This window comes from Molothrus ater, chromosome 16 (genome assembly GCF_012460135.2).
Source record: "Molothrus ater isolate BHLD 08-10-18 breed brown headed cowbird chromosome 16, BPBGC_Mater_1.1, whole genome shotgun sequence".
Lineage (NCBI taxonomy): Eukaryota > Metazoa > Chordata > Aves > Passeriformes > Icteridae > Molothrus > Molothrus ater.
Genome location: NC_050493.2, coordinates 5,111,489 through 5,123,192, shown reverse-complemented (window position 1 = coordinate 5,123,192; position 11,704 = coordinate 5,111,489). Strand labels below are relative to the sequence as shown.

At 52.6% G+C, this 11,704-nt stretch overlaps 1 protein-coding gene across 1 annotated transcript; it reads right to left on the bottom strand.

The window, feature by feature from the left end:
* Nucleotides 1–2,369: 2,369 nt before the first annotated feature.
* Nucleotides 2,370–6,775, bottom strand: TMEM184A (transmembrane protein 184A). The gene is made up of 8 exons (XM_036392485.1): nucleotides 6,476–6,775; nucleotides 5,662–5,827; nucleotides 4,747–4,837; nucleotides 4,584–4,659; nucleotides 3,944–4,035; nucleotides 3,359–3,528; nucleotides 3,062–3,259; nucleotides 2,370–2,629 (listed from the first exon to the last, which is right to left on the bottom strand). Exons 1-8 carry the CDS (start codon nucleotides 6,773–6,775, stop codon nucleotides 2,379–2,381), a joined length of 1,344 nt encoding a protein of 447 aa, XP_036248378.1. The 3' UTR covers nucleotides 2,370–2,378.
* Between the last annotated feature and the right edge of the window lie 4,929 nt (nucleotides 6,776–11,704).

The window sequence follows — 11,704 nt, the reverse complement described above, 5'->3', positions numbered from 1 at the left end:
CCTTGTTTGGCTTGCAAGAAAGATCTGGTTTACATATAATACAGTAATCAGGGCTTGACATAAATAGGCAAATGTTATTGTCTGCATTGGGAATTGCACCTGCTGGCAGAGCAGTGGAGGCAGCCCATTATGCACCGGAGTCGATCATCTGTGCAATGAAGTACAACCACGGTTCTTGCTGTGTTCTTGTGCAAGTCTTTATCTCAGCGGCTGCGAGAGCACCAGCAGATGTGCCATCATCACCTTTGCAGTCTGTCCTCGCCCCAGGAGCCAGAGCAGCCTCTGTTCCTGCAGCTGTGGCTGTCCTCTCCCAGAGGGGTGAAGACCAAGATGTTCAGCTGAGATGTCCCTGCTCCTGTGCTGGCTGCATTACAAAACCAGGCAGCCTTGTCCCCGAGTACTGAGGCTGCACTTTCTATGCAGGACAGTCTGGCTCCCAGGATGTGCAGGATCCTGGATGAATGCCTGGATGTGCACAGCATCTGGCTCTTGTTTGTGGACCTCCTTGCAGGAAAAGTGGCAGCAGTCTCACTGGCTGAGCAGGTATGAGCAGTGCTCCTTCTGACCAGAGGGACTTGCAGGACTGGCTGAACTATGGGTTGCTCATGTGGAGTCTGGGCTATAGCATGGTAAGATTTCTCCAATAATAATAATAATAATAAACAGAGCTTGTCTTACTGGTGCTGGAGTCTGGGCTTAGCTTAGCTAAACCAGATCCAGCACCTCTGAACGAGCTTAGGTGAGGATTGGAAGAGGTGCTGTACAAGGAGAGGAAGCAGGAGACACACACGTTCTTTGTGGAGTGAAAAAGATGAGCACAAATCCTGTAGGAATGCCAAAATGTGCAGGATGCTGCGTGTGCAGGTATTTCTGCTGGGCCAGCACTGAGGGGCAGGGAGGACGTTAAGCTTAAGAGCATCAGCATTATAGCAGGAACAGGCAGATCGTGGGCTTTGCTTGCTGAGCTCAGTGAAAATGCTTGCTTGCTCTGTGCTAGAAATTGCTGTTTATTAGAAAAAAAAAATAAATAATTTTGTGTTGTGATTTACATTTTGCAGCTTAAGAGCAGGGAAAAAAAAGATCCAAATTCTCTGAGTTGTGTTTAAAAGGGCTCCAAGACTTATCCATTGGTTTGTTTGCCACATGAGTGCAAATCTAAGGCTATAGATTTGCCTTCAGTCTTCCACTAGCCAGCTACCATCCCAGACAACAGCCCAACCAGTGCCTAAGTTCATTCCCAGGGATCATCTCATTAACAGGAGAATAGAAATTAGACTAAAAATTGGGGAAGAAAGAAGAAGTAGTCTTAACAGAAGGATATGAGCTCACCATCACTGATACAAAGAGCATCCCTCCATACAGTCTTCCCTTGCCTGTGGTCTTGCCCCACGTGGCAACATCCCTCAGCACCTCTCTACCCTCACCATGGTCACCCAGCTGGGCTCAGCTCCTGCTTGCCTTCCCACAGGTCAGGCAAAGCCCAGGGATGGGGAATGGTGAAGGGTTGGGAGGAACAGACAGTTCCCAGTAAGTGAATTCCTACCACCACCAGTCACAGTCTGGTTCCCTAATAAAGATTCTGATAAGGAAGCTGGAATCCCTTTTAACTTCTGATCCGTTCAGAGATAAGCTGGTTTAGACATAAACAAGCACTTCTGTCACCAGCAGCTCTCAGAAATGCAGCTGCAGACCTCTGCCTAGTCCCAGTGAGGTCCTGCCACACTCCCAGGGGAATTACTTGGACAGCTGCATCCACATCTGGAGGGAGAAGAGGATGACTTACTCTTTCTCCATGGTAAAGATCTTTTGCACATCTCTATAAGCTTTGCTGTGAGAAGGAGAGGGGGTAAGATGTAAAAATAAGGAATGACGTCTTTCAACATTTACCGGGTTTTGAGGTGAAGCGAAGTCACCTTCCTGGGCTGGTTTTCTCCACGGAGCCCTTGGAGATCATTTTTTACTCAAATAGGGAGAAACTAGAGCAGAACTGTGCTGAGAAAAGCATTTCTCTCAGGCCTCAGCACTGCTTGGAGGTAAGAGTAGGGCGAGGGCGGCGGGTCTGTCCTGCACCCCGGCTCCCCCCCTGCCTGGCATCCCCCAGCATTGGCACAGGGCTGGCAGAGAGACAGCAGCAGTGGGGCAGCAAAGCCCAGGCTGCAACACAGGGTCCAACACAGCTTCATCCATGACAGCAGAAGCTGGCACTATTTCACTTAACCTTTCCTGGGTTATTGCATCTTCCCTTTGAGAGACTGGCTTTTTGGACAGAGTTCCTGGCTTCTCAGTATTCTGATTAGCCCAGGCTGTCTCAGCCTCAAGAGACCTCCCCTCTGCATGGGTTAAAACCTCTTCAGTGTCAGTGTCTCTTCTGATACCTCCTACAGCTCCTCATCTGACAGGATTAGCATTCTCTTTTCAATGTTTTTGCTCTTCCTGCTGCTCTGTCCATCTATCTTGGAGGCCACGTGCCCGTTGTCCCCCGGCGCTTTGCGCTCTGCCTCCTGCATGGACTGCTGGGTGTAGTGCTGGTATGCAGGTGAGAAGTTGTGGATGGCATCCTGCACGATGTCCTGGGGGCTGATTGTCTCCTTCAGCCCACTCGAGATGCTCTGCATCGGGGCGAGGTTTGCTGCAAAACAGGGAGAGCAGGAGGGTGATGGGACAGCAGACAGTCAATGAGCACGAGTGATCCAAGACACTTCTACTTAGAAATTCGAGATCAGGGGCTCATTGTGGGCCACATCAGCTTGTGATTCCAAGTTCCAAGGAGAAGGAAGGCAATCCCAGCTCCATGTTCCAAAGGATAGATCCTCTCCAAGAGCATGTGGGTAATACCACCATCCCCTAATCCTGGCCAGCCACACCAAGGTCTCCTTACCTGCCCCATTGTTTTAGCTTGTGGGTGTCATGAGGGAAGAGGGAGAAGAAATGCATGGAGTACAGGGTAAAGAAATTCCTCTTGTGGCTTGTAGCATCCCATTGGCAATGGGATACTAATAAAATAAGGGAGGTTTCCTCTTTCCTTAGTCATTGCAGAAAGGAAGAAGTGAGGAAGAGTTACCTGTTGAGTTTTCTTTCTTCTCCCTGTACACGTGGCAGGTGAATGCGTAGCGCAGAGCAATGGAAGCGAAGAACATTTCAATGCAGATGATGAAGTTCTGGTAGCCAGCAGCCACTGTCCCAGCTCCCACCTCCTTCCCATCGATGATCTGAACTTCAGGGATCGCCCCACATTTCTCCAGGATTGCCAGCAGTGTCCCTGTGTGGGAGAAAGGAGAGGGATCAGTTCTGCTCCTGCACCCCTGATCCAGGTGGGGCTATGGGAGGAGAAGCACAGAGTGTCCATGGTGGGACCCACCTTGCCAGAAGGAGAGGAAAATGACAGCCTTGATGGTGATGAACTTGAGGACTGGCTCAAACGGGCGCAGCAGGTCCATGGTGGCGAAGTAGAAGAGGAAAAGGGCATAAAGGGCCAGGCTGACAGAGAAGTTGTAGATGATGGTGATGTAGAGATATCCACTGTGGACACTGCAGGCAGAGACAGAGAGAGGGGGAGAGAGCTGCTGCCCTGGGCTGTGGGGAGCAAAGCAAGTGCAGCTGGGGGCAAAAAGAGATCAAATGGGGAAGAGGAGGGTGCATAGCTTTGCTGTGGGGGAGAACACAGCCCAGGAGGGGGAGGAGGGCAGAGGTAACAGCTTCTCCTCTGCTGGTGGGACCTAATTTTATTAATTTTTTTATTTATTATTTTATTTATTATGGCTCACAGGAGTTTTGTCCCTTTATGGTTTGGGAGCAGTGAGTCTCTGTTCCCCAGCACTTTGAGCTCACAGTGCTCTCACTATCCATGGAGCAGCTTCCTGGGGAGACTGGCAGGACACACTGTGATGGAGCAGGGATCCTTCCTCTCCCATTCACCCCCCCCAGCCCCAGCCAGCATCCTCACTTGAAGTCTCCGTCGTGGTACTTCCCAAACGCCTGCAGGATGATGGTGACAATTGCCATGAGGGGTTTCACAATGCAGAACTGCAGTGTGGCCTGCACAGGGGAGAGACACAGTGTCCCATGGGCAGCAGGACATCCCACCCCTCTGCTCCAGGGGCACACTCAAAGGAGGGAGCAGGGCTCTGGGGTGAAATATGAACCAGCACAAGGTCTGCACATGTGAGGGAGTGGGGTTTCCAGAAGGCAGCTCTCAAAAGGCAGCTTAGCCAGTCAAAGGTGGGGGAACCAGAGGGCTTGGGGACAGACAGGTGACAGGATTCAGCCCACAGTGCAGTCCTGGGGAGTGAGACAGCATCCAGGCTAACCTGGGACTGGACAGAGATGGCAATCTGAGCTCTGCAGTGGGAGGAGACCCTGACTCAGCAATGAGTCAGAAGCAAGGACAGCAAGCAGCCTTGCTGCTGGCCAGGTGCCAGCAAGCTGGTGACCTGCCTCGCTCAGAGGAAAAAAGCCTCCAAATCCAGCATTTTAAGTGAATAATGAAGCTAAGCTCCCTTGGCAGGGCAGTGGGGAAGGAACCTGCCTCCCAGAGAGCCCTCATCTGGGGGAAGTGGAGTCAATGCTCCCCATGGGGTACCCACCTGCTTGCAGAAGCGCAGGAACCCGATGGAGTAGGACATACCCTGAAGGCAGCAGGTCCCATAAAAACAGCTGGACCTGGAAGCAGAAGGCAAAGAGATGCCATAGGGGGTGCTGGGTGGGGAAAGTGGGTGGAGGAGGAACTCCCAGGATGGTGGGACTTACGCAATGGGCTTCCCTCGGATCTCGGTCATGATGGTGCTCTCCCCTCCGAGGTACTCGAAGCACAGGCTCAGGAAGCTGTAAATCACAAAAGCTGCCAAGGCAAGGGCAGACAGGATCAGCAGGACTGATGGAAGTCCTGGAGGGGGTTGTTTCACCTCACATTTCTTCCTGCTCAGGTGTTTCCTCATCCAACCTGGCACTGCATCAAGATTTGGGATGCTGGTGGGTGGGAGCCCAGTGAGAGGAGCAGCAGGTCAAATCTATCCGACTTCCAAGTGGAGTCGGACACATTGCACTATGTGCACAGAGTTCATTACAGACACAGCAGCTCCTCTGGGCACACACAGTCTATCCAGGGACCATCTGCATGGAAGTACCTCAAAATTGCTAAGGGGCAGCACAAACGGCTGGTGGCCAGCAAGCAGCAGGTCCTGAACAATTTTCTTGGACATCCCCACCACTTATTTTTCATAGACACCAAACCTGAAGTAATGCAAATGCCCACACAACTTAATTCCTGAGGAAGACAGGACCAAGGTAGAAAAACAGCCTTAATCCTGACAAGTTTCCCTTGTACTTCAACACACCCCAACTCCCCAATTTCTTGGGTATATCTGCCTTGTGTTTTAGAGAAGCACTTCTACCCCACAGGTAAGCAGAAAACCTCTTTCCCAGGCATGTGGTGCTGGGATCCCTCCAAGCCTGTGTCTGAAAGGCAGCAGCTTGTGTTTGTGTGTGGGGCATCTCCTCCATGCTACTGACAGAGAAGGAAGGGGAAAACTTCCTCATGGAGGAAGGGAGAGTGGGAAGTGAAAGCAAGGGAGATTTGCCACTTCAAGATGCTCCAGAGACAGGTCAGCAGGACGAGAGCCCTGCTTTGCCTTCAGCCTCCCTGCTGACAGATGCTGTGCTCACCTTCGTAGCAGTCCCGCACCGAGTCGAAGTAGACGTAGTACTGGTGGCTGCCGAGGAGGAGGAGGCTGAGCCAGGAGTCGAAGGCGTAGACGGGCACGATGAAGAGGATGCGGATGATGTAGCGCTGCTCCTTGGGGATGGTGTAATTCCTCAGGTGTGTGTAGATCTGCAAAGTGCCCAGCATGCAGAGTTGTGGCTGACACAGGTCAGGATGGGAACCCCCAAGGCACAGAGGTGCTGTGCTAACCCTCCTCTCTGGGGCGAGAGCTCTGCCAGCCTTCCACCGCAGACCATCGCAGTGAACACACACAGCAGGCTCCATCCCACTCCCTGGGCCCATCCCTTGCATGAAAACATGTAGAAATCAGGGTCCTTCCCTGGGCTGTGTGAGGAATGTGCCCTCCCCTGTGCAGCCCCATCCCAGTGCTTGGAGACAGCCGCTTGCCTCACGCTTGCCTTCAGCAGCATGGACCTGCACAGCCCCCTGAACCATGCCCACTCAGGGTATGCTTCAAGGCAGCTGGTGCTGAGCACCCCAAACACCCCAAATGCCCCACTGGGTGTTGCCTCTGGGCAGTGCCAATGCCCTGCAGCCTCTCCTGGCTCTGGCAACCACCTGAGGAGAGTGTGGGCAAAGTTCATCCTTATGAGCTGCCAGCACCAGGCTCCTGACAGCAGGGATATCACCTCTGGGCAGCAACAGGAAGAAATACTTACCAGGAGCTGAGTAATTTGCAATGGACTTGGGGGTAATCAATAGTTTTGCTCTCATTTCAACCCCTGTGCTGAGCCCCACCTCTGCTGCAGCCCATACCTGGTGGAAGGTGACGATGAGTGCTGACCACACGAAGATGCCAGAGATGACCTTTGCTGCTGTGGTGGTCAGGAAAAGCTGCTGGCCCTCCTGGGAGGTGTTGTGGGCAGCCGTGAGCAGGGCAACAGCTGAGAATGGCGGGGCTGAGGCCAGCCTGGCTGCTGTGCCAGGCCCCGGCGTGCCAGGTGCCACGGGAGAGGGCACAGCACGTGTGGCATTACTCATCTGCAGGGAGGGAGAGGGAAGGGGAGCGGTGTAGGACAGGGAAGGCCCCAGCAGATTTCCCAGCCCGCACAACATGTACAAACCTCCTGGGAGGTTTATCTCCTCCCCAGGGTTTTTCCAGGGTGTCCTCCACCCAAACCAGCCCCTTTGCCATGATTGGGTCTGCTTCTCCCAGCGGGAAAATGCAAATATCCTTCAGGAGCAGACCCTCTTTTCCCTGAGGAGGTCTATGCAGTTCCCATGTTTCCCAAAAGACACGCTTCTCCTTCCCAGATTGGCTCCTTGCTTTCTCAGGAATCACTCCCACTTGAAAGGGAATGATCTGTGCATCTTTTCCATCAGAAAATAGAGACTTAAGGGTTAAACCAATCCCTCACCCAGGATAATAAAGAGTCTCTTACCAACAAGCCATCAGGACACTTGTGTCATCTTCCTTGGGAGCCCAGAAAACACCAGGTTCCCCCCCAAATTTGGCTCCTTTCATCATGTGTGGCCTGCTGGGGGAAAGCCTGGGGCTGCCCAAGAAATGAGACGTTTGGTGTCACCCACATTCTTCACCCAGCCATTTTGGGATTGTGGGGGTGTCACTGTGCCAGTAGTGCCAACCCCAAGACCTGAAGGACAGCCAGCAGTCCCTCCTGCACCCAAATTAAGCACAGGGGAGCAAGCCTGCCATGCCAGAGGCAGAGCTATGGCATCTCCCTGCTCAGTGTGTGCTCCTCAAAGCTGGCTGCCCCAAGGCACTGAGCATTCCTGGTGCAGAGGGTGGCTGGGCATACGGACGCCGTGTACCCTGTGGTTACAGACAGCAAGGACCAACCTAATAATAAGCAATTATTTATAGGGCAGCTTCATATCTCAAGGCCAACAGATGCATAAACTGCCATGTTTGGGTTCTCTTTCTGTTAATCTATGGAAAGCTGCTTTTTCCCCAAGTATAACAATAGTGGTTTAAAAACCCAACAACCTGCAAGCTGAACTCTAACAATATAGATGCTTCTCAGTGCATTGTTAATAAACAAATATTTTAGCTGCTGGGTAACTATCGCCTGGGGCAAAACTGTAAGCGTGAACAGGAGAGAAGCACAAAAATATCTGCCACAGATAAGAGTGGTAGAGAATGACCTCGGTCCAATTAAACACTGAAAACAAACCAAAGCAAGAGCTGACCCTGCAGCTCCCTGTTCTGCCCTCTCACCGAACCCCAACCTCACAGGACAGCAAACTCAGCTGGTGTCAGATCAACAGCCCTAAAAATACCTTTCCCCGGCTCTGGCAGCAGCCCGTGTAAGCGGAGATGCCCGGGCTGGCGAGGCCCCAGCCGCTCACCCCCAGTACCTGCGCTGCGAGAGGGGGAGCGGAGCTGGAGCTGGAGCTGGCTGCGGGGGCAGCAGCGGGGCCGATAGTGTTACACAGCCAGCAGCGAGCCCGTTCCTCCCCCCAACACCGTCCTGTGCTCCTGCCCCGGCCAGCAGGAAAAAGGATCCCGGGAAAGCCGGGGCGGGAGCTGGTCTTTGGACAGACTTGGATGCTGCCGGACTTGCCTTGTAAAGATTAACAGGAGGACGGAGATAGCTCGTGGCACAGGGAAGGAGATGAGAGTCCGGCTGTGCCTCGTTCCCCAACCACTCCTCAATCTTTCTGGGGGTTGCCCTGCTGCTGGCTGGGGTAAATGGCTGCATTTGTGCTTTGCTTCTGCCAGAGCATCATGACTGAGCAGTAAAGCTCACTCTTGAAAAGCTCACTCTTGAAAAGCTCACTCTTTCTAGCTGTGTTTTCTAGCCACTTTTTTAATGATCCAGCTTACTCTCCAAGACATGGCAGAGAGCTGTGCTCTTCACTAGATCCATTTATTCTGCTTTCAGCCCAGCGCTGTGCCACAGATGCTTGGCCCAAGACATCCCATCTCCTATTAACTTTCCCAGCCATCGCGGTGTGAGCACGGTGGCACCAACAGCCAGTCCTGGCAGCCTCCCCGACATTGTCACACTCTGAACATTGCAGAACAAGTCGTTAAAAGCAAAAGCCTCGGTGCTGCTCACAGACAGGGCTCCCAGCTCCACAGGTAATTAGATCCCGGCCGTGGAAGGTAGTCAGGCAATTCAATGCAGTTAGAGAGCCATTTGCTTCCAAAACAAAGGCAGCAAGGAGACACCGGGAATAATACCAGCTGCAAAATTCAGCTCCTCGATGGGACTGAGCCGTATCCAATCTGTCTGTTTTCAGACACCTTGCAGGTAGCTGCCATACAGTGTCTACCTGTTACATGCACTCCCTGGGATATTAGAGATGCTAAGTGAGAACTGAAAAGATAAACTGAGCAGTGAAGCTTGTGTTCAGGCAGGCCACCTGCAAATGGGGCTTTTCACCTTGCCAGGGATTCCACTCCATCTGCAGGCTGCCAGAGCCCAGACTCCCAGCTCACACCCCTCCCTGTGTCCTGCAGCACTTGGGACAAATCCCCACCTCAGTGGCAGCCCCCTGTGGGGTGAAGCAAGTCAGCAGGGAAAGGTGAGCCCTGCATCCCCCCAGCAGCACCTCTGAGATCCCTGACCCACATCCTGGGGAGGGGAGCATCCAGGCTTAGCCCCACCAGAGCAGGAGGCATGCCTTTCCTCCTGATTGCTGTCAGATAAAGCCAGGACACTCGGGTTGTTCACGGGACCAGCCTCTCCACACCACCATCAGGCCACTCAGGGGGAAGGACCTACAGCACACAGCTACAAATCGCGGCAGGGCAGCATCGAGCCCTCTCTGAAGCCCATCTGAAGGAGTGGATGACGCAGGCACAGGGCTCTTAGCGGCGGCTCTGCCCTCCCAGCAGCTCCCACAGGTGCTCAGAATCAATGGCTGGGTCAACTCTGATTTGTGGGGTTTCCCCCAGCTGCACCCCCCAGGGCCCCACTCACCCTTTGGAGCTCCTCCGGGAGGGAGTCTGGCTGCCGTGCACCTGCCTCTGCATCCCCCGTGCCCTCCTCCACCTGCACCGCCGGAGACTCCTCCTCCGGCCACCGTCCCAGCCCTGCCCGCCTGCTGGCCGCGGGCCCTGCCACTGCCCCAGTTACCCTCGCTGCTCCCCGGCTCCCACCAGCGCCCCGCTTACCCTCGCTGCTCCCCGGCTCCCACCAGCACCCTACTTTTCCCACCAGCGTCCCACTCTCCCTGCCAGCCCCCAGTGGTTCTTGCTGTGCCCCGGGCTCGCCGGTGCCCCGCTTACCTTACCCGCAGCCCCTGGCTGTGCCCGGCTCACCGTGCCAGCGCCCTCCCTGCGCCCCGGGCCCCGCGGGAGCTGGAGCAGCAGGTCGGGCTTTGTCTCCCGCAGAAAAGCCACCCAACTTACCTTTCCAGTCCGCCGTGCTCGGCACCCACGCCCGGAAAGCAAACACGGATGGAAAGCCGCGGCCCGACGCCGCTGCCCCCCGCCCAGCACACGTCCGAGGGCAAGAGCTCTGCCTGGGTGGCAGAGGCAGCTTTCCCTCAGCTGGGAATTAATCCCTACCTGGAGGAGAGCGGTGACTAAAAGGCAGGCAGCTGGTGGCACCTTGTGCCTGTTGTTTGAGCAGGCCTTCCCCTTGGTTTATTGTGCAGCAGACAGGAGCAAAGTCGAAGGACCAATTGCTCGTGCTCTAATTTACGGCACGTGGAAAGGCAGCAAGGTAAGTCTGTCGTGGCTCTGAGCATCAAATCAGAGAGGTTTCCACGTCCTTTCCTCACCCACAGCCCTAAGCAGACCAGGTGGCACATACACAGCCAGGAAATGAAGGTACTTAACTTGTGCCTGGCTTTTAGGTAGTAGCACTCAGCTCTTTGGGGCACAGCAGTGGTATCCACTGTATCACCACAGTGGAAGATGCAATTTTCATCCAATTTGCTGATTCATGCATGTTCTCAAGCTGCTGGAGCTATGGACACAGTAAGAGCCTCAGTTTTGTGTCAGGAGAGAATCCCTACTAGCAAACCAAAATTGACAATAACTAATTCCACATGCCTCTCTCAGCCTTCCTAGACAAAAAAAAAAAAAGGGAAGTGTAAAAGAGGAAAAATTTATAGCTCTGACAGATGCGAATCTTTGATTCTTGGAAGCACAGTTTAGAAAATTATTTTTAGATGAAGTTTCTTGTCAAGGGCAGCTGGAAGCCTGCAGTGTTTGAACGTATTTTTAAAAGAGAGTTTCATTTCTCATAATCCCTTTAAATGCTGTAAATAACTCTTACTTCAGAGAAAAGAGTCCTTTCAAAATCCATTTTCTGCTTTTCTGCTTCTAGGGGATTTTTTAGCAGCAGAATGACCTGGCAGCTGGATCGCCGTGGTGGGGCAGGCACAGGCTCTGTGCTGATTCTGCTGTACCAACTGGTCTTAGCACAACTCCTCCCTGCCCAGAATCCAAGACCTGGCCTCCGTCTGTGCTGTCAAGTTTATAAGTGACAAAAGTGTGTAACAGCTCACTTAAAAATTTACTACTTGTTGTTGTTTATTACAAGAGGTAAAAACAAATGTGTTTTCCAAGCCAAAGGCAAAAGTTTGGCTATTAATCTTTGCATCAGCTCATACAACATAATGTGACACTTTCTGTGAATGACTTGGCAGAAACAACCCTGTGTAACCCCTCAAACCATCTGTCCCCACATCTCCTAAGACAGATGCTCATTGCAGGTGATCAGCCTATGGATGTTCTGTTTCTCCAACGTGTTGGTACCACATAACCCATTGGCAGAGATCATTTTCTTACCACTATTTTGGGTTCCTGTCTTCCACCCTGACATCAGCTTTGATGAAATTTGCAGAGCGTCATGATCTGCCTCTCTTTAAAATCAGAGTGAAAGTGGAAAATGAATTCAGACTACATCCAGAATAGAATGGACATAGGACAAAAGCAGCCATCTAGGACTCATTTCCTAAAAAAAGGCAAGAAAACCTTTCCCATTATACAACTGTTGATTTTTTACCAAAGCTTGTATTTCAATTGAAGTGATTCTCACAGAGCAAAAAAGAAAACAGGTAAAA